General features: G+C 38.1%; 1 protein-coding gene across 29 annotated transcripts in view; it reads left to right on the forward strand.

Annotated features, from left to right (window-relative positions):
- CLASP1 (cytoplasmic linker associated protein 1) overlaps nt 1–27,638 on the forward strand; it is a 249,181-nt gene that overhangs the window by 90,917 nt on the left and 130,626 nt on the right. For 28 of the 29 annotated variants that reach the window (XM_042445044.1, XM_042445043.1, XM_042445053.1 and 25 more), the window contains 2 exons: nt 164–261; nt 1,634–1,701. In XM_042445044.1, coding sequence (XP_042300978.1) covers nt 164–261; nt 1,634–1,701 — 166 coding nt within the window. Of the gene's footprint in view, nt 1–163; nt 262–1,633; nt 1,702–7,030; nt 7,096–27,638 lie in introns of those variants that run through there. The other variant, XM_042445068.1, reaches the window with a different exon arrangement.

The following is a 27,638-nucleotide window of genomic DNA, read 5'->3' on the forward strand; positions in this document are numbered from 1 at the left end:
AATGGTTAGAATTTTGGTGTTGATTGTTAATCATGGTAGCTGTTTGAACAACAGTATCCTTTATGTAATATATGCAGGTAAAACCTTTTTCAGAGTCAGAAACAACTTGAAGGCACACAGCAACAAAGCACTTATCTCCCATTTGTTTCTCTTGGAACTTTAGGTTCGCGATGCAGCAATAAATAGCTTAGTAGAAATCTACAGACATGTAGGTGAACGTGTAAGAGCCGATCTCAGCAAAAAAGGATTGCCACAGTCTCGGTGAGTGAAGAAGTTTGTTTGTTTGCTTTGGAGTCTATTTCATCTGCTGCTGAAATGAGCCTCTTGAGGAGATCATAAAATCCTACTTATTTATTGAGGGCAGTGCTTGGAAGTAACTAATTACAAAAACCATAACTATAATACTACAGATTGTAGCTAATTCCTTTTTCACTCTTAACTGTAATGTAAAGTTCATTTCATAGTTATAGGGTGTGGCCTTATTAAATAGTGGTTGAGGAGCACCATATGCTTCAGTTGGTATTTAATGGTGTTACCTCATGCTCTGAGGTGGGCTGGAAGAGTGTGTGTTTTATACAGTAGCCTAAAATGTTGTAGCATTCAAGTGTCTCACCTCCCATAACTAGATTAAAGTGATACTTTTAAATGTAATTATAATGACACTTTAATTTTGAGTTTCTCAAGAATAGCTATTATAGTTATTTTTATTTTCTTTTAATTCAGATTAACTACTTTTTGTGGGCTGCAGCTAATTACTTTTAAAAGTAAAGGCTCAAGGTCTGATCTAATTAGAGTGAATTTAACTGGTTAGAATGCATTTATATATATATTTTAAAAAACCCACAACTAAGCCATAGTGGATAAGATTGATGGCCTGTCTGTCTCAACTTTCTGTTCTACTATTTTAACTCAAGATAATAGCGTCCGGCTCATCCAGTCCCACTGCAAACAGGAGCAGATTTGAATGATAGCACTTGTTTTGATAATGCTTTGGTGAATTACGGGTGTGGATAGGATCAGAGCCTATCAGTCTGTTCCACAGTCTAGTCTACTGTGACCAATCAGATGCCTGTGGGAAGATCACAGGCAGAACATGAGCACAATAGTATGTCTCCACTCATGTTCTCCTGAAGATGGCAAACTAACTCTGATCTTGGAGGTAGTCCATAGCCATCATGATCATATTTGGGTACATTTGTATAGTCAAGTTAAGCAAAAAAATTCTTAGCATTATATTGTAGGTCTGGAAACCATGGCTTCAGTAACACAGTAAACACTATCTGTGAAAGAAATATAACTCACATATTGTGTGCAAATTTTAGATGCAGCAACCATTAAATCTGTTTTCTTTCTTCTCATTTTCCATCTATACATAACTGAATGGCTTCCAAACTTTGGTCATCCAGGTGTTTTGGAATTCTCTTCTAGAATCCCTAAACATCAGCCAAATTGGCTGGGTCTTCTGGGACCTGATATCCAAAACACCTGGACAACCTCAGTTTGGGAACCACTGGTCTAATAAAATTCAAATGAAGGATTTCTATTCCTCCTTACCATTAAAATTAAAGGTACAAACATGTGCTGTCTGTTGTCAATGGGTTTTTGCAATTCTGACATATTATTTTCAAATCAGGTTGAACATTATCTTTACAAAATTTGACGAGGTTCAGAAATCAGGAACCATGATCCAGGGATCAGGTGGTGAGTAGAGATGTTGTTAGCATTTTGTTTTTGTTTTTTTGTTTTTTATTCATTTTCAAATACGATGGAATCTCTCTCTTTCTCCTTCTCCCCACCCTCTCCCTCTCTCAGAAAAACAATGTTTTTCCTTTTGTGATACTGATTTATTATTACATGCAGCAAAATGTCACAATTTCCTAATTCAGTCACTTAGCAATTTGGTGATACTGTATTTTGTTGGACTAACGAAAAGGAAAGCAAAAGAAAGCAAAAAATACCATGAAGCAAGTGGCTGAGTCTGCTCACATTCAGCAGTGATACTGTGGTGCTATAGCAACAAGTTCTCTTCTCATATACTTCTCCTCCTCCTTCTTTCACATTCTGTTTTGATCAGCTACTCCATGTATTGCAGCAAGCCATAGTTTGTCATTACATTTGAAACTGGCAACAATCACATCTTAAAACCCAAAATTTAATGTTTATTAATCTGATTCACAACTGCTTAGCTTTAGCAACTCTGCAGCATCAAATACTTAGGAACTGTACACTGAACTGGTAACAGCTGAGTTTTTCTAAATTTCCAAGATGCTTGTGTCAGAAATACCATAATGTTTGGTTCTGGAGTTCTGGCAAAACCTTCATTGACTGATTGATTTGCTAGCTGATTTGGAATCTAATAGTGTTCCTGTTAGTTTCATGCTAGGGTTCTGTTTGAAGGGCATGGACAGTGGTGGCATTCTCTCTTTAAAGTTAGAGGAGTGATGTAGGGATTGCTTGGGAACAAAAGACCTAACGCAAAGCAACGTGCTCAGACTCCATTTATAACAATGGCTGTTTTTGTTAACACTGTAATGTTTTTAAGCACTGTATTGAAAGATTGGATTGTGGCTTCCTTATAGGCTCATAATCAAGAAGACAGTGTGCAATGAACAGAATATGAAGAGAAAATCAAATAGTACATAATTTAGGGCCTATTAATTTGACTGGAACTAAATGAAGTTGGATTATTATTTTTATTTGTTGAAGATAACACTCCTATCTTTTTAAGTGTGTATGGTAAGTTACTGAAGAACTACTCTTAATAATTAGATTAGGATTATTTTAATTACAACTGTATTGTATGCAGTATTGGTGTTGATTATTTAATATTTGAATACTAAAATATTTAAATAATGGCTTACAAGTTAACAATGATTAAAGTGCTGTGATGATATGTATTGACTGGAAGCTGTTTTGGCAGCAGTCAGTACAGAATGAGGGTGACCAAATTGAAGAGAATTGAATAAGGGAGATCCTACATTTCTCCAACCTTGTGCCTTTGAAATATGCTGGATTGTAGCTTCGTTCACCCCTTTTATTTGTGCTGCAAGATAATGGTGGCAGTTTACGTTCCAGCACCTCTGTAGAATACTAGATTAGGGAAGGTTGTTCTAAATAATGCATTCAAGTATCACTTTGGTGAAAGAACTACTATAAAAACAAAACAAAACTCTACACCATTTCCTCTCAAGCTGTGATATTGTAGATCTCTCATGTTTACTTTTGACATCACTAATAATAATAATAATAATAATAATAATAATAATAACAACTAGCTATGCTGTGACTGTTGGCTTTGCTGAAAAATAGAGAAAGGAGCTTTACATGATACTCCAAACCTGGCTTTTTAAAACCTCTTAGTTCTCCAATTGACATCAAGTAGCAAATGGAAGGGTTTTTTATTTACTGATGAAACATAGTTGCCATTGGACATTGGTCCAAAACACACTGAAGAAATAATCCAGTTTAAGACTGCCCTGACTCAGTGCTAGGGAATCCTGGGTATTATACGTATTGTGGCACTAGAGCTCTCTGACAGAGAAGGCTAAATGTCGTACAAAACTCCAGTTCCCAGAATACCCTAGTATTGAGCCAGGGCAATTAAAGCTGTCTCAAATCAGATTATTTCTGCAGTGTGTTTTGGACCATAGTTGTTGGCTTCTGAGGGGCACATTAAGATTTCTAGGTAATGTAAACACTGCGTTCATTGCAGTGCATTATTGGCCTGATACACGACACACATACTGAATTTGATGTCTTTGACTTTTTTGAAAACAGTTGTGTCAGTATGCAGGGGAAGATAAGGCAGTCAGGGTTGCACTGTCTTGGAGTGTATTCATCCTGTTCATATAGCTGCCCAGTTAGGTTGATCTATTCTGCAGGAATCCATGGGTGTTTTGCTCTCACTGATTATTTTTGTGGTATTGAAGGCCTCCTTGCTCAAGGGATGGCAGATTTGAGAAATAGTAACTTTCCTTTTACTGTTAGTGGAGAAGATAGATGGTTTCTCACCTGTGCATTAATTCATGATCCTTAAGTCAGTGTGTGTACCCAAGAACAGCATTTGGAGGAAAAGTATATCCTTTGTAATAAAGGACACCTAATAGTCCACCAAATGGGATGTTATTAGCTTCAGAGTAGTTAGTATTCCACAGCTATGCAATCCTCGAAATATTATTCCCACTGCATAGTGTAAATTTACAGCACTTTATAAATAAAGGTTAATAATAATACAGTAATAATAATAATAATAATAATAATAATAATAGTGAAGTCTGAAGGTGAGAAAACTAGCTGGAAATTTGTATTCCAGCATAAAGCATGTTAGTTTTATGCCATTAATTTTGTCATATTACATCTATAAATGAATATATTATAATCCCATCTCAGTTCTTGGAGTAGGTGAACCAACAATCTTTAAATATGAAGGTTTCTCCTCCCCCCTCTTTTCTTGCAGTGCATCAGCATTTCCTCAAATAGATCTTTAAGAAATACCAGCTTTAAGATTCTTACCCGTGGGGGCTTTAAAAAAACTTTAATAGTATTATGAACAAAGTGCCAGTTGGAGGGGGCAAATTGCAACTTGAAGTGGCCTTTACTTTATATAACAGGAAGGAGGATTTCATTTTGTGGATATGCTGCTTGTTGCTAGGTTACAAGAAGGTCTTTTCAGTCCTTCATAGCCAGAAAATGGAGCTAAGCTACATCTTGAATTTCTTGTTGGTTTTCTGTGTTAATGCACTGTCTATAAATCTCTGGAAGCAGAAATTGCAAGCTCCTCTTTCTTCACAATAGGCTTTTGGAAAGCTAATTATTTTTTTCTACAATGGTTATTTTTAAATTAGTGAAATCTGCTATGCTTTCATTTCCTGGAAATATATTTTCCAAACGAACAAACAATTAAGGTAATCTTGTTGTGGTGGTGTGGCACAAAGAACATTAATTAGCTGTGAGATGAAGGAAGATAAAGCCCTTGAGTATGAGTTACGCTCCAGAGCCAATACTGTTCTAGTTCTAAGGTTGCTGATTCCCAGTCCAGTGGAAGGGACACTCATACAAGGTACTTCAGCTATACTCATTTATAAAGTGAGTTTTTGGAATGGTTATATAGTAATGAGTGCCCAACCTGGCATTATGATTTAATCAAACCTTATAAGAGTTCTCATCTTAAAAAGCCACTCCCATTCTCTGAAGGATAAAGGATTCCTTTATTAACTGATGGAAAACTTTGGCCATTTGACAGTGTTTCTGGTGCAGCGTTATTACTTTGCAAGTGTGTATTTATGTGTCCTAAGCATCTGGGCTGGTTGGCCTATGCGCAAGTACATAATAATATATTTGAGTGATTTCCCCCTTCTCTGCACACCAATGTTAATGTTTTAAATTTTAGAATTGAAATGTGGTCATTCATTTTTGCATCATTCTTAATAGTTTCCCATGAGGTAGCACTTGCATCAGGCAAATGAAGCAGAAGGTAATACTAGGGTATTTCAAATGTAGTCATAGCAATGCTCCCAAAATGCAGAAATTGTCCTTACTTTACTTTAACTGCCATGGCCCAGTGCTATGGAATTCTGGGAATTGCAGTTTTGTGAGCCATTTAGCATTCTCTGTCAGAGCGCGCTGGTGTCACAGCAAACTACAATTCCCAGGATTCCAGAGCATTGAGCCAAGGCAGTTAAAAATAGTTCCAAGCTGGATGATTTCTGCTGTGCGGATGCATCCTAAACCAAGAAGCAGCTCTCCAACTCTTTCTAGATGCATATAATCTGACTGTATTATACAAAGCTGCAATTCCATAAAGTCAAGAAGTGAAATGGCAGAGTTAAGTGGGGCACCTCTTAAACTGCAAATGGGGAGGTATGGGTTGACCTGTTTCACATAGCCATTCTAGGATCCATAAATTATGGTTTATGAAGCTGGGAATGAACATCTGGGATGGGTGCTCCCCTTATTCCTCTCCCCTCTTCTTATTACTCTCCATTGTGTACCAGCTTTGGCGCATTAGACTTGGTTTTCATTCAGCCAGAGTTGCCTTGCATGTCTGAACCAGGGAACTTTGTGATAGTGTCAGCTTTTGAAGCCCAGAACGATAATCCAATTTAAGTCCATATCTGTATTGAACCCCCTCCAGAAGAAGGCAACATGGTTGTAAGCTGTGCAAGTTAGTTGTAAATTAGTTGTAAAATGCCTCAGCATATTTATGTTCATGAAGAGATACTGTACATAATACAAGAATGGAACAAGTGAAGTAAAACGAATGGGAAGTAATAGGTCTGTAAAGTAAACCAAAGATTGTTCGCTTGTTTGGAAACAGATTCTTGTTTTTTTTAATATCCAAAGATGTAAATGAATGAGCCAAATCATATAGTTTATAGATGTTTCAAAGTGTCTTGGAGAGTAATTAAGTAACAGACAAATACATTTTGGTTTGATTTTCATTACACAGAAAGAAGGCCAGTCTGGTTCTTGTCATAGACTCAATGGAATATACTGTAGTTTAAAGGTTTTTTTTTTTTTTGGGGGGGGGGAAGACAAATACTAAAACACAGATATCAAGTGCATTTACAGAAATATACTTAATTCGAAATGCATATTTTCAGTCACATATCTTGACTTGGAAAAAAGAAAAGATTCCTGAATTCATTGTGGCTGAATTTACAATATTTTAGGTTACTGAATTAGCAGCACTTGAACGTAGAGGATCAGTGGTGTGTTGTGATCCATGTCTATCTGAATTGCTTGGGTCTTTCAGTACTTTGCTGGAAATAAATACAAGCTTGAAATCACTCGGTTTCTGCTAGGTTTCTGTTCATAGATGTGAGAGTTGGGGGAAATGTGCTACATTTCGGATGAACTGTACTCTCTTGCACTGAAGGAACTGTGCTAGTCTTGCATCTCTAGCTGCAGAGGAGGCTTTTATTTTGGAGTAGAAGAGCCAGCCCTCCTTGCACTGGGCTAAATTGGGTGGAGAGTTAACTGGTTGGTGCTTTAGTTGAGGATAGACTGCATGCACTTGCACAGGGTAGGATTGCCTTCAGATCCAGTCCTTGGCTTACATCGCAGGACCACAGCACATCATGACTGCCCACAAAGGTAGGCATTTTGCTTAATAAACAGGGGTCAGAATACAAAGTGTGCTGCAGATAAATGAGCATCCCTTGGGTCACCACAACAGAACAAGGCATCTTGCTCTGACATTTAGCAAACGGATTTGCCCCCCTTTAGCAGCATTGGCATGACAGGGAAAAAAAGTTTAGGCAAACAGCATCTTTGCAGTAGCTATGGATGGGAAGTAAACAGCAAGAAATAGGTCTCTGTGTGAATACAGATCATCTGTACTGGAATAAGGTAATTACAAACCAGAGAGCTGAATTCCTTATAATTTGTGGGGATGGTTTTTGGCATGTTTGCCTGTCTTCTTCAACCAATGTGACAAATTTATTTAGGGGAGACACTGGCAGCATAATAGCTTGCTGCAGCCTATGACGTCTTTTCAACAGTACAGTGCTGAACATGTTTATTTAGAGGACTCCTACTGTGTACAAATGCTTTCTACCCCTAACAGTTTTGTGAATTAGGCTGCAATCCTAATACATTGACTAGGGTCAATATATTAGGATTGCAACCTAATTCATAAGTATGTTAGAGGTAGAAAGCATTTAGGATGTACATATGAATAACAGCTAAACAATATGTAAAAAGGTGGTTCAGGGTTTTTTGTGAATTTTGGGTTGTGCTTTTTTATTTTCCTGAGTCCAGTTTCATAGCATCAAGCATATGTCTTAAAGTTGGATGTGCAATGTAATTACAGAGGGGATACAATACTTAAAGCATCTTCATGTCTGCGAAGCTTTAATTTATAGGGAAGGCATACAGATTGCTGGCTCCTGCCCCCCTCCCCTCCTCTTTTCTCAAGGCTGCATTTCATTTCAGAGGCACCATTCATGTTAGCCATCTTTGGCTTAAGAAAACTGTGCTTTTATTTCCCCATCTTATTTCAGAAAATTGCTGTTTTTCTCTTGAAACTGGGTTTTATTCTTTGTTCTGCTGCTGGAGTATGATTAATTTCTCTTTAACAGATTAAACAGAATTGGAGAACTGATGTGTTGTGGTTGATAATGATGTGAAGCAGAAACCTTTGCTGCGTATCAGTTGCTTTTTTTATCTGCATGTAGAGAGATCTTGTAGTACCTTTAAGACTAACTGAAATAAAGAAGTTGGCAGCATGAGCTTTTGTAGACTTCAGTCTACTCTCTCAGATGCCTTTTTTAATCTATATTATCTACCCAGAATCTGTTCTCATGCTTTAGGAAATAAAAATGGTACTCTTGAACCTGATAACAGCCCTTGTTTGTTCTCTGTCATTGTAGTCAATAACATTATATGATAACGGTATCTCAGTGTCAGTGCCATTTGATCTGGTTTCTATTAACTAAATGGTTCACAGAAACAATGCGTTGTTTAGAAAATCAGCTGGGTAAATTGACAGGAAAGAACTCATAGGTGGTTTGCAGTAATGGTTTATAGCAAAGTTAATAATTTAGAACCATCTTTTCAGTCTTTCTAAAGAGTCTGATTAAGAATTTAGTGGATAAATTGTTTATAATTATGAATCACTTAATACATTGCACCAGTGATTTTATTTAATTCTTGGTATAATAGCTGCTGAATTACTACTAATTCTAAGATTTCATATTATCCAGAAATGGGTCAATATCCTGTTACGTATGTCTAGTGGCTGGCCTTGGCCTCAGTTCTTTGTCTGTACAATGGAGTTAATTACGAGCTTGACAGGTTATTGATGTACAATAAGTCTGATCACTGATCCAGCATGTCCTATAGTGTCTATTCAGATCGGCAACAGCTCTTCATAATTCAGCTTCATTACATTGGAGGAGATTGGCAACAGCTCTTCATAATTCAGCTTCATTACATTGGAGGAGAATGAGAATAATTTCCCTCTTCCACTTTCCCCACACTGTACTTAATTTTATACATCTCAGTCACTCCCTCTTGGCTCTCTTTCATTCTAATGGGCAGCTTTGGGCAGATGTTTTTGGCCTATGCTGTTGACATTGTTTTTAGTTTTGGTATCTCTGTGCAGGTCCTGCTTATGTGCAGGGAAAGTGCTTGCTTCAGATGTACATTTTCTGGTCTGGTGCTGAAATTTTGTGATGCAATATGATACAGTACTGAACTTAAATGCACAGATGTGTGCAATCTACAAGAGGTCTTAGGGGCCCCATTGCTGCCAGAGTTGCTCACCTCTGATCTAGGTTACCTCTGTTTTCTCAAGTCTATTTGTGTCTTTTTGTAGGAAATTAAAGCTGAATCTGCACTGCAGAAATAATGAAGTTTGGCACCACTTTAACTCCATCCTCTGGAATCCTGGGATTTGTAGTTTGTTGTGGCACCAGAGCTCTCTGACAGACTAGGCTGAATGTTTTCTAAGACTACAAACCCCAGAATTCAATAGAATTGAACCATGGCAGTTAAAGTGGTCTCAAACTGCATTATTTCTGTAGTGCATATTCAACCAAAGAGACCAGTCTGAATGACCAGATTGGCTGACTCAAAGAGGTTGGCATGGACAGAAGTAACCTGTTTACTATCCAGGACAGAGCATGCCTGTTCCAGAGGGTATAGTTACATTGGCAAAAGCTCAGTGAGGATAGGTCTAGCAAAGATGGTGTTTCCATTGGTGGTGGGTTTTGAAATGGAGCATTCTAGAGGTAGGCTGGAAGTAGCTTTGGCTCCACTGTATCATACCCAGAGAAGACCCTGGCCCTTTAGGTATGTCAGCCTAGAGATGATATAGATAATTTCCCTCCAGACTAGTAAGCAGTATTTCAAGCAATCAGCAGAACTAACTGGAAATAAGAAGAATCCCTCCTTCACTTGGTTAGTGTGAACTGGCAGGGCTTTAGAAGTGGTGGATTTTACTGTCCACCCATCTCCCTCACCTGCCTCACCTGCATTTAATATGCTGTTTAACTCTTTAATGTGGGATGTGGTGGCTTAGTGGTTAAGACGCTAATTCTGATAATCGTAAGATTGGAAGATCAGCAGTTCAAGGCCCAAGTGCTTGGGAGATCCCATCACTAGTCCCAGATTGTACCAAACTAGCAGTTTGAAAGCATGGAAATGGAAGTAGATAAATATGTACCACTTTGGTGGGAAGGTAAACAGTGTTCGGTGCAGTCATGCTGGCCTCATGACCCACAGAGTAGTCTCTGACAAAGCTGGCTCTTCAGCTTAGTAACCAAGAAGAGCACTGCCCCTGAAAGTTGGGCACGACTTGAAAATCTTGTCACATGGGAATACTTTACCTTTTTAACTCTTTAATAAGAATTTCCAGTCCAGGGCATGTTCCTGGGTTAAAAACTGAAGGTTCAGAATTCAGTGGTTTCTTATGATATACTCAAAACAGGAAGCCTCTTTTTCTCTTCATATGAGTCTCAACTGAGCTTGTATAATCTTTATCTTGCTTTTTCTGGTTGTATTAATGTGATGCATACCACTTTATCCTTGCTGTGCACTCTTAGTTAGGAGGAGATTAATTAATTGTCCTTCACAAGCATCTGTGGAAATTTGAAATCAGCCTTTGAAATCAGACCAAAGAGCAATGCATTTGTATGTAGATACCAAAAAGTATGAAATAAATGTGTTTCATTCAAGTTAAACAAATCCCCACAAGTACACAGGATACTGTTGTGTCAGAAGTCAATTATCAAAGAATTTTCAACTCTCCCATTAGCCACATTGAGGCTTTTGTCTCTGATGATGGCGAGGAGTGATGAACCAGATCCACTGGTCTGTCTGCCATAGTTTTCCTGCCTCCAGCTGCTGTTCTGTTTCCCACTGTTACTTATGCTAGTCTGCCCCACCATACTGATCCTGATAGACTCCTGTTTTTCTTCCAAGAAAGCCAGCAGGCTACCATTGTTTTTCCTCTCCAGCAAGCTTTGAGAGGAATGGTTGGACTGGAGAGCACTCTCCAGATCCATGTTGTGAAGTTGTTGTTGCTACATGCCTTTGAGTTTTTTTCCTATTTATGGTGACCCTAAGGTGACTCAGTCATGGGATTTTCTGTGGCTGAGCATGTGTGACTTGCCTTAGTGAGTTTCCATGGCCAAGTGGGGAATTGAGCCCTGGTCTCCAGAGTTGTAGTCCAATGTTCAAACTCCACTACACCACGCTGGTTCTCTTACACTTCTTGTAATTACAACATAAAGAAAGAGGCAGGTTAGGGAGCACAATTGTGGTGTAGATGTGTGGAAGGAAGCTGGACATATACCTGCAGAGAGGGAGAGTTATGTGGTGGTAGATCCTGAAGTAGAATGTGAGAGTAAAAAAGAGAATAGAAAGGCTTTAGTGTTTTCTTTTCAGCCCTGGACATATAACTAGCCTCTGACCATGGGAAGGTAGTGGTGATTGTGCTGCTTTTGTTGCAGTCGCTGAGCTTCTGTGGGGAAAGTGATGGGAAACTGGGGCTGATGTTATTGCTGATAAGATTTGGGATCCCATTTCTCTGATGAAATGAGACTGCTTAAGATGGCTTGAAGGGAACACATACCTTCTCCATTCCCAGATTTCACTCTCTGTCTCTCTTCCCACAACATCAACCTGTACATTCCAGGTTGTGCTCATGCTGACAGGCTTTTGAACTAACCCTGATCCCTAAGAAGTTGGGCTTGCAGTGTGAATAACTACTGAGGTTCTCAAGTGAGCCAAGTTCCATGGTAAGGATAGCAGGAAGCACTGCTGGCCACTCAGATCGAGTCAGCAAAATGCCTTGGATTAATTCTGAGAAGGACATATATAAACACAGTGAAAGGTGCTGCTTTGGTTGTTATCATTCTAGAGAATGTATGATAAAATGAGATTTAGCATTCCATTTAATGTGTTTGCTTCAGTAGTTTAAAAGAAGGTGATAGGGATAATTGTGTATTGTTTAATTGCTTCAATTAAACTATTGAAATAAAATCTACAATAAGTAGAAATGGCATTAATACTTCACTGTGATACATATAATAGAGCACTAGAAGTACTAGGGGTGTTGTGTATTTTGGTTAAGAGATCAAGAGCTCATGGCACAGAGCAAGCACCCCAAATTTTTTGACTAGCAGGCAAACAGTATTAAATGTGGCACTCAGTACAGAGAATTGGGTAACCACTACATCCCTACTGGCTTTCTACCTTTGTAGCTTTATTTATATTTATTATATATTTAAACAAGGTATTGTAAAGAAGGGTTAAACTATTAATATCTATGGTCTGAGTAAAGCCATCTAGTCACAGCCTTGAGAATGCTGGATTCCAGGGAGCAATTATGGCAGAAAGATTCTAAATCTAGAGGTTTGACTTAGATAGAATCATAGAATCGTAGAGTTGGAAGAGACAAAAGGGCCATCCAGTCCATCCCCCTGCCATGCAGGAACTCTCAATCAAAGCATCCCAACAGATGGCCATCAAGCCTCTGCTTAAAGACCTCCAAGGAGGAAGACTCCACTACACTCCAAGAGAATGTATTCCACTGTTGAACAGCCTTTACTGTCAGGAAGTTCATCCTAATCTCTTTTCCTGGAGTTTGCATCCATTGTGCCGGGTCCTGTTCTCTGGAGCAGCAGAAAACAAGCTTGCTCCCTCCTCAATATGACATCTCTTCAAATATTTAAACAGGGCTATCATATCACCTCTTAACCTTCTCATCTCCAGACTAAACATCACCAGCTCCCTAAGTCGTTCTTCATAGGACATGGATTCCAGACCCTTCACCATTTTAGTCACCCTCCTTTGGACACGCTCCAGTTTCTCAACATCCTTTTTGAATTGTGGTGCCCAGAACTGGACACAGTATTCCAGGTGGGGCCTGACCAAAGCAGAATACAGTGGCACTATTACTTCTCTTGTTCTAGACACTATACTTCTATTGATGCAGCCTAAAATTCCATTGGCCTTTTTAGCTGCCCCATCGCACTGTTGACTCATGGTCAACTTGTGGTCTACTTGGATTCCCAGATCCCTTTCACACGTAGTTTCATTCAGCCAGGTGTCCCCCATCCTATATCTGTGCATTTCCTTTTTCTGCCCTAAGTGCAGTACCTTACATTTCTCCGTATTGAATTTCATTTTGTTAGCATTGGCCCAGCTTTCAAGTCTGTTCAGGTCATTTTGAATTTTGATCCTGTCCTCCGGAGTATTAGCTATTCCTCCTAGTTTGGTGTCATCTGCAAATTTGATAAGTGTGCTTCCAATTCTGTCATCCAGATCATTGATAAAGATGTTGAATAACACTGGGCCCAGGACAGAGCCCTGTGGGACCCCACTGGTCACTCCAGGATGAAAAGGAGCCATTGTTGAGCACTCTTTGGGTTCGGCTGGTCAACCAATTACAAATCCATGTAACAGTTACCTTGTCCAACCCACATTTTACAAGCATGGGTAACCTTGTCAAAGGCCTTACTGAAATCAAGATATACAATATCCACAGCATTCCTTTCATCTATCAAGCTGATAATTTTCTCAAAGAAAGATATCAGATTTGTTTGGCATGACTTGTTTCCCCGAAACCCATGTTGACTTTTTGTGATTATGGCATTGCTTTCTAGATGTTCACAGACTTTCTGTTTAATGATCTGCTCTAAAATCTTTCCTGGTATTGATGTCAGACTAACTGGACGATAATTGTTGGGATCCTCTTTTTTCCCTTTTTGAAGATGGGGACAACGTTTACCCTCCTCCAGTCTGCTGGGACTTCCCTGTTCTCCAGGAGTTCTCAAAGATTATTTCCAATGGCTCCAATATTACATTTGCCCGTTCTTTTAATACTCTTGGATGTAGTTCATCTGGTCCTGGAGACTTATATTCATTTAGATTAACCAGGTATTCCTGTACTATCTCTTTGCTTATTCTGTGCTAAAATTACCCTATTCTGTCTTCTGCTCCTTTATCCTCAGATTGAGCACCCTTTGCCTTTTCTGAGAACACAGAGGCAAAGAAAGTGTTGAGTAATTCTGCCTTTTCTCTGTACCTTGTTAGCATTTTGCCATCTTCTCCACGCAGTGGCCCTACCATTTCCTTCTTCTTCCTTTTGCTGCGAACATATCCAAAAAAGTCCTTTTTATTGTTCTTAACCTCTCTAGCAAGCCTGAGTTCATTCTGTGCTTTAGCTTTTCTGACTTTACCCCTACACATGCCTGCTATTTCTTTGAATTCCTTTTTTGTGATTTCCCCCCTTTTCCATTTCTTATACATGTTCCATTTAAAAGTTAGCTCAGTTGAAAGTTCCTTAGTCATCCATCCTGGTTTCTTGAGACACCTCCCATTTTTCTTTCTCACTGGAACTGTTTGAAATTGTGCTTTCAGTATCTCCCTTTTGAGAAACTCCCATCCATCCTGAACTCCCTTCTCTTTTAGTATTTCTGACCATGGGATCACCCCCAGTATTTCTCTAAGTTTACTGAAATCAGCTTTCCTAAAGTCTAGAATGCGTGTCTGACTATGCCTGGCTTCACCTTTCCACTGTATAACAAACTCTAGGAGAACAAGGTCACTTCCTCCTAATGATCCCACCACTTGCACCCCATTAACCAAGTCATCCTTGTTGGTTAGGATCAGATTTAAAATAGCTGACCCCCTTGTTGCCTCTTCTACCTTTTGAAAGGAAGATAGGGCCAGGTAAAAATATAATTCCATTTAGGAATAGTTAAAAGATTAGTGCTAATAATGGAAAAGAATAGTTATTAATAGAAAAGAATACATTAGATGCTTGATGGTAGCTGAGGGTGAGGAAAGAGCTCACCGGAGAGTGTTACTTTATTTTACTTTTTTTACTCTTTGATAATTAATGAGTAGAATTGATCATATACTACCAAATTGACCTGAACACATCTGCTTGGTGTCCAAATTTTCATCTTAAAGCCTGAGTATCAGATCCAGGAAAAAGGATCTTAAGGGCAAAAGGATAAGATAAGTGACGGAAGGTGAAAGGTTGGAACTGCCAGCTTGGAAGGGGAACCCATCACTATTTTATTTTATTTCATTGTTGATTTCTTTCCCTGGAGACTATATACAAGCAGAAAGTGGAGGAGGGTTGTTTGCCCTTCCTCCTTGCCCTCTTGCTTAAATTGCACATATGTTTAATTGATATGGGTGCTGACCTTCCATTCTCTTGACACCTTTTGACTAGACCTGGGATGCTTCATCACTTTGGCTTCCTTGTACTCATGTCATAAAAAAATAAGTAGAATTTACATTGTTGTGGTGGTCACTTGAGTTGACACTAATATATTTCTTGCCTTGCCAGCTAAAATTTCTAGAAATCTTTGTCGGACATTCTGGCTTCCATTCAATCTCATTCAAGTGTGACTACGAAGAAAATCTTTTGACTTAGATCACAATTTCTCCCCATAACTTGACTGAAAACAAATTTGCTAACACAATCAATGTTCTGATCATCCTTATTATATTAAGCTATTCAACCCTTTTCCTGAACACTAATAATAAAAATGTTCTCTGCCATACATCCTTGTAAAAGGAGGTGGCTGCACTATGTAAATTCAAGGAAATCTTTAAAAATACAAAGCTAAAATAAAATGCCTTTACATTTTCCACAAAACATCTATGGTATATAACTGAGAGTTGAAATAATTATCTTTATTATCAGATACTTCCTTCTAATCTCTTGCAAGGAACAAAAATCTCCTCACAAGCCATGCACAATATTATCCAATTATTTTTGTGCAACTCTGCTATTTGGGCCACAACATTAAAATGAAATAAAAATTATGACTATGGCATAGAAAAATATTTATGGAAAGCTTTCTCTTTTCAACACAGGAGTATCTTTGCTCCTTGCAATTGTTTAATCCAAAAATAATCTCTACAAATCAGAACTGGATTGTGGGGGAAAGCCCTATGTTGTAAAAATACAGTCGCCCCTTCCTTTCTTGTGGACTTGAGGTCCATGGTTTTGAATATTCACGGAGGGGTGACCACTGCCATTTTCAATGAGTCGTGCTCCCGTGGTGCATGCCCTGTGCGCACTCATGGACATGTGCCCCATTCAAGCTAATGGAGCTTGAATATAGGCAAGTCTCCATTTTTGCATGGGGGAGGGGGTTCCAGAACGGATTCCCCATGAAAATGGAGGGCCGACTGTACATAATTAAGGTGAATTAGTCCAAATAAATTTCAGGTATTCTTTTACATATGTGGTTACTGAAATGTTAATTGGCTCACACCGAGGTTCTTTTGTACAGCTTTTTCCTGTGGTCTGTACTCAAGTTATCAATGTATCACATTCAGTGTTCACTAATATAATTCAGCTTTTTCACCAGCAGAGTTGAAAAACATGTAAAATATTGTATTTAGATTTGGTATGGGAAATGTGCACTGCATAGTTACAATTTTTTGTTCTTTCATTCTTTTCTCTATGTTTTCACATCAGTGAAAACTGCATATGGAATTAACTTGCATTATTCCAGCAGTCTTTCTTGAGCAGCTGTACTTTAGGTTTGGGCTATAGCTGGTTTACTTAACTAAGAAACCATCTTGACAGTGAAAGAGAGAATCCTATTTTTTTCCATATAGCAAACCTATGTGACTAAGCATCTCACCCAACAAAGATAAAAAGAGAGTAGTATGCAAAAAATGGAAATATTTTTCTCCAAAATCTTACGTTAGATTTTAAGGCCAAAATTGGAAATGTGTGACTTTGCATATGTTTTTGGATTCTAATTCCCAGAATTCTTCACCATTGGTTGTTCTAGCTAAGGCTGATGGACAATGGAGTCCACAACATCTGGAAGGTGTTCCACATCTGGATGGTCACAGAGTCTTATTGAACTCAGTGGGATTTATGTGTGGGAGTAAGAGCAAAATCTGCCTGTAAACCAGAGTTCATGTGCCTACCGTATAGTCAAAAACATTATTTTGTAATGGACAGCTACAATCTCTATCATTATGTTTCCCTATTTAGGCCTTCTTAATTATGCATAATTATAAGCATATCAGCTGTTCTTTGCTGTATTGAGAGTTGGAGCATCTCCTTAGTTAATAATAAATAGTGGTCTGCTATATTTCAAAAAAAATAGAGTTTAACAGCAAATATTATTCAATGGCTGTCCTTTTTTCCATAACTTACTGTGCTATCAGAGGAGTCATTCTGTTACCTTGTGTGAATCTCTTCCTTGTTTGCTTCCCTAAGACAAATTACTGCCTTGCTTTATTTGCATGTCTAGCCTCTAGTCAGTCCACTGTAATGAAGGGTTTTAGAGAGGAACATTCCCAATGGCTCTATTTTTCTTCTCTCCCCGTTAACCAATTCTGAAATATGGGAGAACCACAATCCTTTTGTTTTGTATAATAAAATGTGTTCCCTGTACAGTATAACATTTGACTAACGTTTTTGTTATCCACGAGGCTTGGTCCGGGATGGATCCTCCACAGATACAAATGGATGACTGTACTGTTTTGTGTAGATCCAAAGGCCCTAGCCTTTCAGATGGCTTGCATGTATTTATCTCTTCTTTTATAGCTGTGGCCCCCAAACTTTGGTCCTCTGGGTGTTTTGGATTTCAACTCTCAGAAACCCCAACCAGTTTGACCAGCAGTTAGGAATTATGGGAGCCACAGTCAAAAATATCTGGAGGATATTTTGCTGGATTGTTTGGAATGCCACTTTACTTGTATATTGTTAAAACTATATAGAATTATAGCCTAAATCCAGTTGCAGGACCTAGTCATTGGTCCTGAACCAAGTGCCGATTAGTAATGTACATAAATCCATCCATTCAGTAGTTGTATTCTAAATGTATTCACGCTGATATTATTGCAATTTGCTTTCTTTAGGCCTTGGTACATTATACAGATGTGCTGTGTCCTAATCCTATATTCACATTTTCGGTTTGTTATTTCCTAAAGCATTTTCAGCAACTGTAAAATTTAGAAGAACAGTTTCTGTTGTGGTTCTCTGTTACGAACTGGTCAAATCTATTGTTCTACATTTTTATTGGGTGGGTCTGGTGGTACATCATTGCAGAAAATGGCTCAAGGATTGGTCTGAAATTTAGCATTGTAGGAGCAGTCAAGTCCTACTATTACTTTTCTTATTACAAACACTAATCGTACTGATAGGAAGCATAATTAGACCCATTCTCTCTCCCGTCCCCTCAGCTTGTAATTCAGTTAAGTCTTTTGAGTTTGAGGAACAGTGGGGCTTATCTGAATCTTCTCAATAAGAAGATTGATCATAGTAGACAGGTTCTCTGAAAGAATATGTGCCTCCTAGTATCAAGCTCATCACTGTTTCCAGAATGGCTGGTAAAAATCACATGCATAAATGATAATAATAAGCATAAAAATAAAAAAGCAGCAAGTTAAAAAAGAAGAAAATTAGCTTTAATAAAATTAACCATGATTTGTAAAGGCTTGGGAAGAGAAGCCTGTGCACAATGTCAAAAGGACAGAATGGATGGAAGATGAACCTCTCTGGAATGTGACCCAAGGTGACCAGCCATTCTCCTTTTCCAGGACTTGTCCTACATTTTAGCCTTCAGTTCAGGAGGAGTTCCAAAATGGCCACCATTTTTAACATGACTAAGAAGCATGAATTTAGTATTTCTATGAGTGTTTTTAGCTTTTATGTGATCATGATCTCCATCTTTCTTGGAAGTCCGTTTTAATTTTTGTGAGCTGTCTTGGGTCTTAGTTTGGGGACAAGACGGGGGAGAGAGAGAGAGAGAGAGAGAGAGAGATAAGGTTCTGTGGTTATTTGTTTTGCTTCAGAAAGTAGAGCTTGTGAAGACTTTTTTGTATGGGGAGATGCAAATTTGGGAAGAGCCAAATTATCTTTTCCATAATTTTTAAAATTTATCTCACACTTATTTTTTCATCAGGGAATTTGTTGCTGAAAGATTTATTTTTTTCAGCTTTCACTGCCATTAATCTGCAATGACCGGTTGTGACAGTTAGGTCTGACTGAGCTTTGAGATGGTCTTGCCTAGAAATATTAAATTTCCAGAAATTTTGAAGCCAGAGGGAAAGTGTTCTTTTTCATTTGTTTTCCCAGATGAAAACAGACATTTTCAGAAAAATTAAACAATGAAATATTATCACTTTTTACAAATTGAAAGTCACTTTGTTACGTTAGGAAGATAAAAGGTGTTTGGGATATAGTTATCATGTTCAGTGTATTGAAAATACAGTTTGTTAATAAAGTAATTACAACTTAAATTTGTATTTCTTCTTATAAATGGAGTTACAATCCAACCAAAATACAGTGGGGCTTTGGTTCCAAGATCTCCGTGGATACCAAAATCCATGGATGCTCAGGTTTTATTAAGTGAAATGGCATAATAAAATGGTTTCCCTTACATAAAATAGCAAAATCAAGCTTTGCTTTTTGGAATTTATATTTTGTGTAATATTTTCAATCTGTGGATGCTTGAATCTATGGATAAAAATGTTTGTGGATATGGAGGGCTGACTGTGCTTCTTTAAAGGTAGAAATCATTTGCAAAGCAAATGCAGAAACTACAAGAAGTAGTTGAGAAATGTACCACAATTCAAGAATGGTAGTCAGTTTCAATGACTTTGTTAGCTGCATTCTTTAGTATGTGGGCATTAGTTAAATAAATAGTTATTGCCACCAATAATTTTAGCAAAATATTGCTACATCTTTCTTTGGTTTGAAAAGAGGTGGTTTAAACTATGAGTGCAGACCTATTGCTCTCTTTTCCTCTGGTTGTTGTTTTTTTTAAAAATTTTATTTATAAAGCTTTATTGAAATAAAACAAGCATACAGTTGCAAAAAATTAAAAATTACATAAACAAATATACATAGTTACATACGTTACAAACTGCCCATAAACCATACATACTGTATATACTCATGTATAAGTTTAGAAATGTAGGTCAAAAAATTGACCCCCAAAAAACTGACTCGACTTATCCATGGGTCAATGTAAGAAATGTGTCTTAACTCTTATTTAAAAAAAGGAACCATTTCCTGAAGAAAAGCAAGAGTATAATATGTGAAGTACTGACTCCCTCTACTTTTATCCATCGAACCTTAAGAGTAAGCCCAAAGAGTTATGTCTGCTGGAATTTTATAAGTTCTTTGACATTGTTTTGCATTTCTTCATCCTTTAGATTGTTTGCTATATGCCCCTAAATTCTACCCTCGACTTATCCACGGATCATAGCAAAATCCATAATTTTGGCCCCAAAACTTGCCCTTGACTTATACATGAGGTCGACTTATAGTCGAGTATATATGGTACTTACATCATACCACTTTTCTAATCCCTCTAACCCTAGTCACCCACTACATTGTATTACCTTAACTCGTAAAATTATTTAATTTTTCTACAATCTCCAAATCTTACCCCTTTAATTAACCTCTTCTTTCTTCCGTAATCACCTTACACACCAACTTTCTACCTACCATCTTTGTCAAAACTTGTCAATATTTGGCTGTCTTATTGCCAACAGAACATAAAAACTTCTTAAATGATCCTAACTGTCACATAATTTTACCTTATTACCCTGATCCACCTTCAAGGAGAAGGTCCTAGAGTTCATACCAAGTAAAGATAAATAACTGCTGATTTGCCCCATTCCATTTCAAAGAATTTTATGACTTTCCTCCATTGGGCCATTGCTTTAGTGTCTAGATCATTTCTCAAGGCGTATGTTAGGATATCCATACCCATACCTTCATACAGTTTCAGTTTGAAACTGTCTTTTCCTCTGGTTGTAAAGACAGATGAATCTAATGAACACTCTGCAAGATTTCTGAGAGCTAATTATATCAAGAGCAGTAAATTTTCATTAACAGCACTCTCTGGCAATAGCACACAAGTTCACAGGTCTGGTGGAGCAGGTGTAGATCAGGATTTAGCCATAGGGGAAATTATAAGTATATTTAATGAGTCATACTGCAGGGCACAAGGTTGAACTATGTGATCAGTGACGTCTTCCTGTCTCTGCTTCATACCACTCAAATATGAGCAGTTGTTTGATTTTAAGTTTGCAGCAATAAGGAAGTCCCACAAGCAGTGAGGTACAGTTCTGCCATTAAGTCATGGAGTGCCAGTGCTTGTTACGGAGAAATAATTTTTTTCCAGCAATGGAGGCAGAGACATCCTCATGTGGGTTTCTCCTTCCTCATCGCTGAAGCAGAAAGAAAGTAGACTTTAGCTTTATCACACTAGTGGGCAAATGGGATTTAAACGATAATTAAAACTAGAGAAAATCAGGAAATGCCTGAAGTTTATCATATGACATTTCCTGGCTTTCTCTAGTTTAACTCTTGTTTAAATCCTGTTTTCCTGCTAGTGTGATAAAGCTCTTTGAGGATGTTACCAGAAGGGGGGAACAACCTCTGAATATCACCCAGTCTAATTCCTGCCTCTGCACCAAGTAGGGGATTCTCAGCCATACTCCCCGAATTGAGAAACCCCAAACAAGCCAATTAGGTTCAGTGACTATGCAATGTCTACTGGCTATTATTCATGCCAAGGAACTAGGGCCTTTTTGTAGTTGTGATGTTATGGAATGATCTTTTCTTCTTTTTAAAGCATTTCTGTAAACTGTCTGGTGGTGAATTCAGGGTTGCCATAATTGTCCACTATTACTAGGGACAAAATGTGGAACAAATTCTAGACCAAACTGTAGGAGAACTGCAGGACAAAACTCAGCCCAAAATGTAGGACATTTAAGAAAAATGGCGGACCTTAAATGTCCTACATTTTGGGCTGAGTTTTGTCCTGCAGTTGTCCTACAGTTTGGTCTAGAATTTGTTCCACATTTTGTCCCTGGTAATAGTGGACAATTATGGCAACCCGCCGACAACAGCAATTACCACAAGTCTGACTATTATGCTCATACTGGTTCTTATTTCTGTTCTGGTTTTGCAGTTCTACACTCTAAACTGTATTTGTGTTGCATTGCTGTAGTTGTTCTCAAGTTATGTGTGCCACTTCCTATACTGTCTCTGTGTGTGCACATAGTAGAAATATTCCATGTAAAGAAATACAACAGAATAAAAACAACCTCTGCAGGAGTCACACAGTTGATTTCTCATCATTGTTGACAAACACTGCAGAAATGAATATGTGTAGCATTTCTTGGAACAAGAAATATATCTGGATGTGTCAGAGGGTGTATGGATGCAGTCTTGTGTGCAGTCAAGCTACTGCTGTTTCCTTGTGAGGAGAGATTGCATTTTCAAGTTCCTGAACAAGCTACTAACAGCGTTTGACTGCTGACTCTGCCTACTGTGTTTGCATCTGTAAAGCTGCCTATAAAATTAAGGTGCTATTTCCACCTCTGTTTAAATCTAGTGATTAATTGCTGTAAAATACATACAGGTGACAGCTTCATTTGGGAGGTTTCTCATATCGGTACAGATGCGTTCAATTGTTAGTGAAATAATTCAGATGAATTTGAACTTTGGCCACCCACAGCATCTATAGCACAATCACTGTTGTGAATGGAACATAGGGGGATGGACAACCGGACAAGTTCTATAACGCCACATCTTCGGTACAGCATTTATGTGCACTGCAATGAAGAAATGGCGAAAAGCTGCGGTGGCAGCTAGGGCACCATTTTGCAATGCAAAAAGGAGCCGCTTTTTGCAGGTTCTTTTTATGCTGCGGAAAGGCTGATTGAGGCCACAGCATGTAGTTTCTGCAGCCCTGATCTGGCGAGGAAAGGGGTGGCACAGCGTCCCCCCTTAGGGGCAGACTTTTGAGCCCCCAAGTCTTCTTTTTCCTTTTCAAGCTTCTGTTTTATTGGACTATTAATGTATTTGTTTTCTTCACCACTAGGATTCGTGATCTCATCATCTCTTATTTGTTAATTTGTTTGTTCATTGTCTTTTCTAATGGTTCATTTTTCTTCATGATGTGGCCGACAGCCTCAATTTAGACATCTTGGCTTTCAAGGAGAGTTCATGTTTGATCTGTTCTAGGACCCATTTGTTTGCCTTTTTGACCATCCATGGCCAATTGTTTACAGGATTATAAATCAGAAAATGTGGGTGAAATTCAGCAGTGTTTTCATTAAAGTGGACAATTCCACAAGGATGATCCAAAAGGATGATATACATTTTTCTTAAACCTAGGAGAAAGTAAGTTATCTACAGTGCTTTACAAGAAAAGGTGCCTTTCATTGTTTTGGTGAAGTCCTGAGCAGCAGTTCCTAAGGGTTTTTTTTCCCCTGTCTGTTAAAGTAGAAGTGGGGAAAGAATGGCCTTTGGAGTCCCCAGGGTTTCCCACGTCTTTGAAAAAAGTTTTTGGGAGGCAGGGAATTGACCCCACCCCATGCCCCTAGGGCATTTTTGTCCCACCTGTTTTTGTCTCAGGAAAAGCCTTTTGTCCGATAGGAAGTAATATGGAAGTTGACTTTTTGATTATTTCTAGATGTGGAAAAAGGCCTCGATGGGGCCCAACATAGCTCAGAGCAGCAAAATTCAGGAACATTTCTACCCCAGTTCTTTTTTTCCTTTTAGGGGATGCTGCTCCTTCACGGTCCCCTGACAGGGCAGGGCAGCTGCCTATCCCTTGAGAGTTGATCACCCTGTTCTAAAACCTGTGACAGAAAGTCCTGACAAAAATTTGTATTGTGAAGGTTTACTCTCATTCTGAGGCTAGAATGCTGCCAGTTCTTCCAAGGTTTTCAGAAGGCTGAAATGCATTCAGTGATTAATATCTGTTCTTTTCAATATGGAATATGATCTCGTAAATCAGACTTCATATTACTGCATGGATTGAAACCTTAAATATTTATCTGTTTGTGGGATAGGGAAACTATAGTTTTCTCCTTGCATCCTAACTTCTCTATTCCCTTCCATTAGATCTTCTAGGTAGCTATTAAAAATACTGTCTGCTGTACATCCTACAGTGGGAAAAAATAAGAATTACTGCGTTGGATCCAGGAATGTTTCACAGGACAGCCCTGACAAATCCTGATTTTTCTATCACACTGCAGCCCTTTTGTGCACCATCTCAAACTTTCTGGTAACTGAAGAACAGCCCACATAGGGAAGGAAAGTATAATGTGGGGACAGGGAGATATATTTGGGGAGAGAAGGGAGAGCCGTGGAGGCCTCATTGCACAAGTAGAGTAGCACAGTATCTTCTGTGGATCCAACCCATTGTATTTCATCATTGTTAATCTATTGATGTTCAACAGCACATACTAGTTTCCACACACATAGTGCTTTGATATAGTGCTTAGAGTGTTTCTACTTTGGGAAGGCTGTGGGTTTTTTATGCCCGATGTTTGGGCTGAAAATCAGCAACACATTTGTTAAAAAAAAGGATCATAACAAATTTCAGAGGAGACAAATCAAAATTGTTAGTGCATTGAAATAAAAACAATACAGAGAATTGTGACATCTTAAAGATGGAGAGATCATGTTTCTAGAGCTCACCTTTCCACAGCTTTTCCTTTCAGCGAAAAAGGGAAACACAGTGCCATAATTTTAATTATCCAAGAAGAAGAAAGTATTTTGGACTTTGATTGTGCAAAAGTTGGTTCATGTATTTGTTTGGTGGCACAAGTATTCTGACACAGCTTTCTAGCAAGCCCCCTAGAGCCCCAGGTTTGGAGAAAAGATGGGATATAAATGAGAAGGAGATGGAAGATAACAACAACAATAATCTATAAATTTTATTAGACCATTAATCCCATCCACATTTCTTTTTTATCTGTGTAGAGTCTTGAATTCCTGGAATACTAATTATTACTTCTGATTTTACACCTGTTATTCTTTCAAAATAAATAATGACAAATGCATTTGTCATCAACAATTGATGACATTAGACTTCCCCCAATGGATGAACTTGGACTACTTCCTTTTCTTAGTCAGACCAGCTATAGTGCGGTTCCCTGCTCCAGTTGCCTCTAAGTACCTGCCTCTTTTGCCTTTTGGAACAATCTGGGATCTACTGGGGTTGCTCATCAGATATACTGGGCTCTCTATTCTGAGGTATCTAAGCAGTGCTGAAGCCTGGGCTGATTGACTGTGTGTGTGAAGACAGCATGCTTAATGAATACGAGGGGCCGGGATTGATTATGTCCTGGACTTGGAAGCTGCAGCAGCCTGTGAGACCGCGTTATATCTAGGCTTGTGATGGAAAATATGAAGGGATGTTGAAAAAGCTTATTTGCAAAAGGATATGTACTTGTAAGCAAACCTCATGATTTTTCTCTTTATTTAGAAAATATGGAAGGTCTTTTTTAAAAGCATTTCTTTCTTCTTTAGCTGGGAGTAGTGAGTAGACAAAGGCCTCTTTATGCAAGACATGTGTCTGCATGTTGCTAGTCTTCATTCATAAATGAGCTTTGGATCACAGAACTGAAGAATTGGAGAATGATACATAATTGCTAAATATATGAAACTGTATGCTGCTTTAATAGATCTCCAGTGAAATCAGTGGAAGTAAAGTAGATTTGTATGTTACCCTATGAAATGTAAAGCTGACATGCAGAATAGAATGCTTCTTGTAAACCATAACTGCACCCAATAATTGTTTTACTGGGATGAATAGCAGTTTTACTTTACTGTGTTTGTTTGCTTCTCATTTCCTGAAATCCAGGGTCACATTTTAACCTTTCCTTTGTTTCTGTTTTTGCTTGGCACATGTGCTGCTTGAAGACCAAGGGTCTTGAATGGACTGTGTTAACTTAAAAAGAATAAACTGGTAACATGAACATGGGATACTAGTTTATTTAGTGTATTGATTTGAATGACACATGTTTGAATATCAGTAATGGGGGAATATCTTTTCTTGTAACTTTTCTGCAGAATACTCATTCTTTGTGCCCAGTGCTTAAGCAGCTAGATATTTTGTTGACATTTTATTTAAAAAAGTCTCTTTGCAGTGTCAAAAAATGAATTATGCATCTCAGAAGGAAAGAAAATGTAAATCATGCTCTTTTTGTTTGGTATGGTATGCTTACGGGATAAGAAGCCACACCCTTGGTTGTGTATATCTGAAAGTGACAAGTAGTGTAAGAGAAGGCAATTGTGTTTTTTCTGCTTTAAGTAAAGGGTTTCCCTTTGGCAATATCTGTGTTTCCTCTTATAATAGCATAGAAGAATATTTTGTAGCATTGTTTTGATGTTCATAATTAAGTCTATCATTAGGATGGAATTATTAACCTACTCTTAACAATTACAAAACTAAAGCTAGTGTTCATGTCTGTCTGTCTTGAGTCTGCACCCTGCTGTGAAAGCATGGCCTACTCATTTCCTTGTGAAGAAATGGTATGGAATTTTGCAGGGGATTGCCCTTCATATTACTAACAATTAACTAGGGCCATGCAAAACCTGAGAAACTGGGCTGCCCATAGCCCTGCGTGATTCTGAGTATCTCTTGATCTCAGTCCATAGTTAGAAAGTGTTTTTTTTTTCTGCCAGAAGAACATTCACATAAAGCAAATGAAATAAAACATAAAATAGAGATGTAATTATTTGCTATTTTTCTTCTTTGAAAAGAGAATAAATGCATAGAAATTTTCTATTCTTTGCAAGAAAGTCTTCAAAAGCTCTGCAGTTTTTGAAGACTATTCACTATCTAGGAGTTATTCTGTACAAATTTAACATGTTATGCCGAAACCAGCATTTTTATGCAAAAAACATTTCTGTGCAAAAATACCAAATGTGCAAATTTTGTTTAGAATAAGTCCCAACCTGCAAAGATTCTCATCAGCCCAGAATTCTTCTCATAAGGATTTCCCAACGTTAAACAGACAGCAAGGTTCCCAGTCTGGCAAGTGGCAATCTACCAGGCAATGCCTTGTTCCCTATCAGTGGCACAATCTTCATCTGCATTGTGGAATGCTGGAGGGAGACTTTCATATGCCATGACAGTGATCAGGACCCTTCTCTCAGCTGACTGCTGAGATGTGGAGGACCTTCTCTTAATTCATGTAGGACATAATAATGAAAAAGGAAAAACAGTCACATAATTTGGAAGGATTATGCAGGACCTGACTTATATTTTCAGACAACAGTTGAATTGAAATACAGTTAGACCTCCATATTCATGGATACAACTATTCCCAGCTAGAAAATATTCCAAAAATATATAAATTCCAAAAAGCAAACCTTGATTTTGTTGTTTTATATAAGGGAGACCATTTTACTATGCCATTGTATGTAATGGGACTTGATCATCCATGGATTTTGATATCCACAGGGGGTCCTGGAACCAAACCCCAGAGGATAACAAAGGCCCACTGTACACAAAATGAAGCCGTCAACATTCAAAATAATTTTTTCCTGTTTTTAGAGAGCTCTTATAAATTATTCTGCCTTTAACAGCAGTCAGTTGAAAAAACATGGAAGATAGTTGTGAATATTATTAACCGATTAGTTCAATATATGCATCTTCATGTCTGCAGTATTTCTGAGCTCCAAGTCTTGTCTTGTTGGAAATATAATTAGATGCCTTGTGCTTCTTTGCACATTTATTTATTTATTTAAAGGCTGGGATGTTGGACAAGTTTAAAAATTCTTTTTAATGTACATTTTTTAAAATTGTACTGTTTTTTAATGCTGTGAAGCCTCTCTGAGTCCCAGTCCTGGGAAAAGAGCGGGATACAAATAAATAAAT

Source organism: Sceloporus undulatus, chromosome 1, assembly GCF_019175285.1.
Source record: "Sceloporus undulatus isolate JIND9_A2432 ecotype Alabama chromosome 1, SceUnd_v1.1, whole genome shotgun sequence".
Lineage (NCBI taxonomy): Eukaryota > Metazoa > Chordata > Lepidosauria > Squamata > Phrynosomatidae > Sceloporus > Sceloporus undulatus.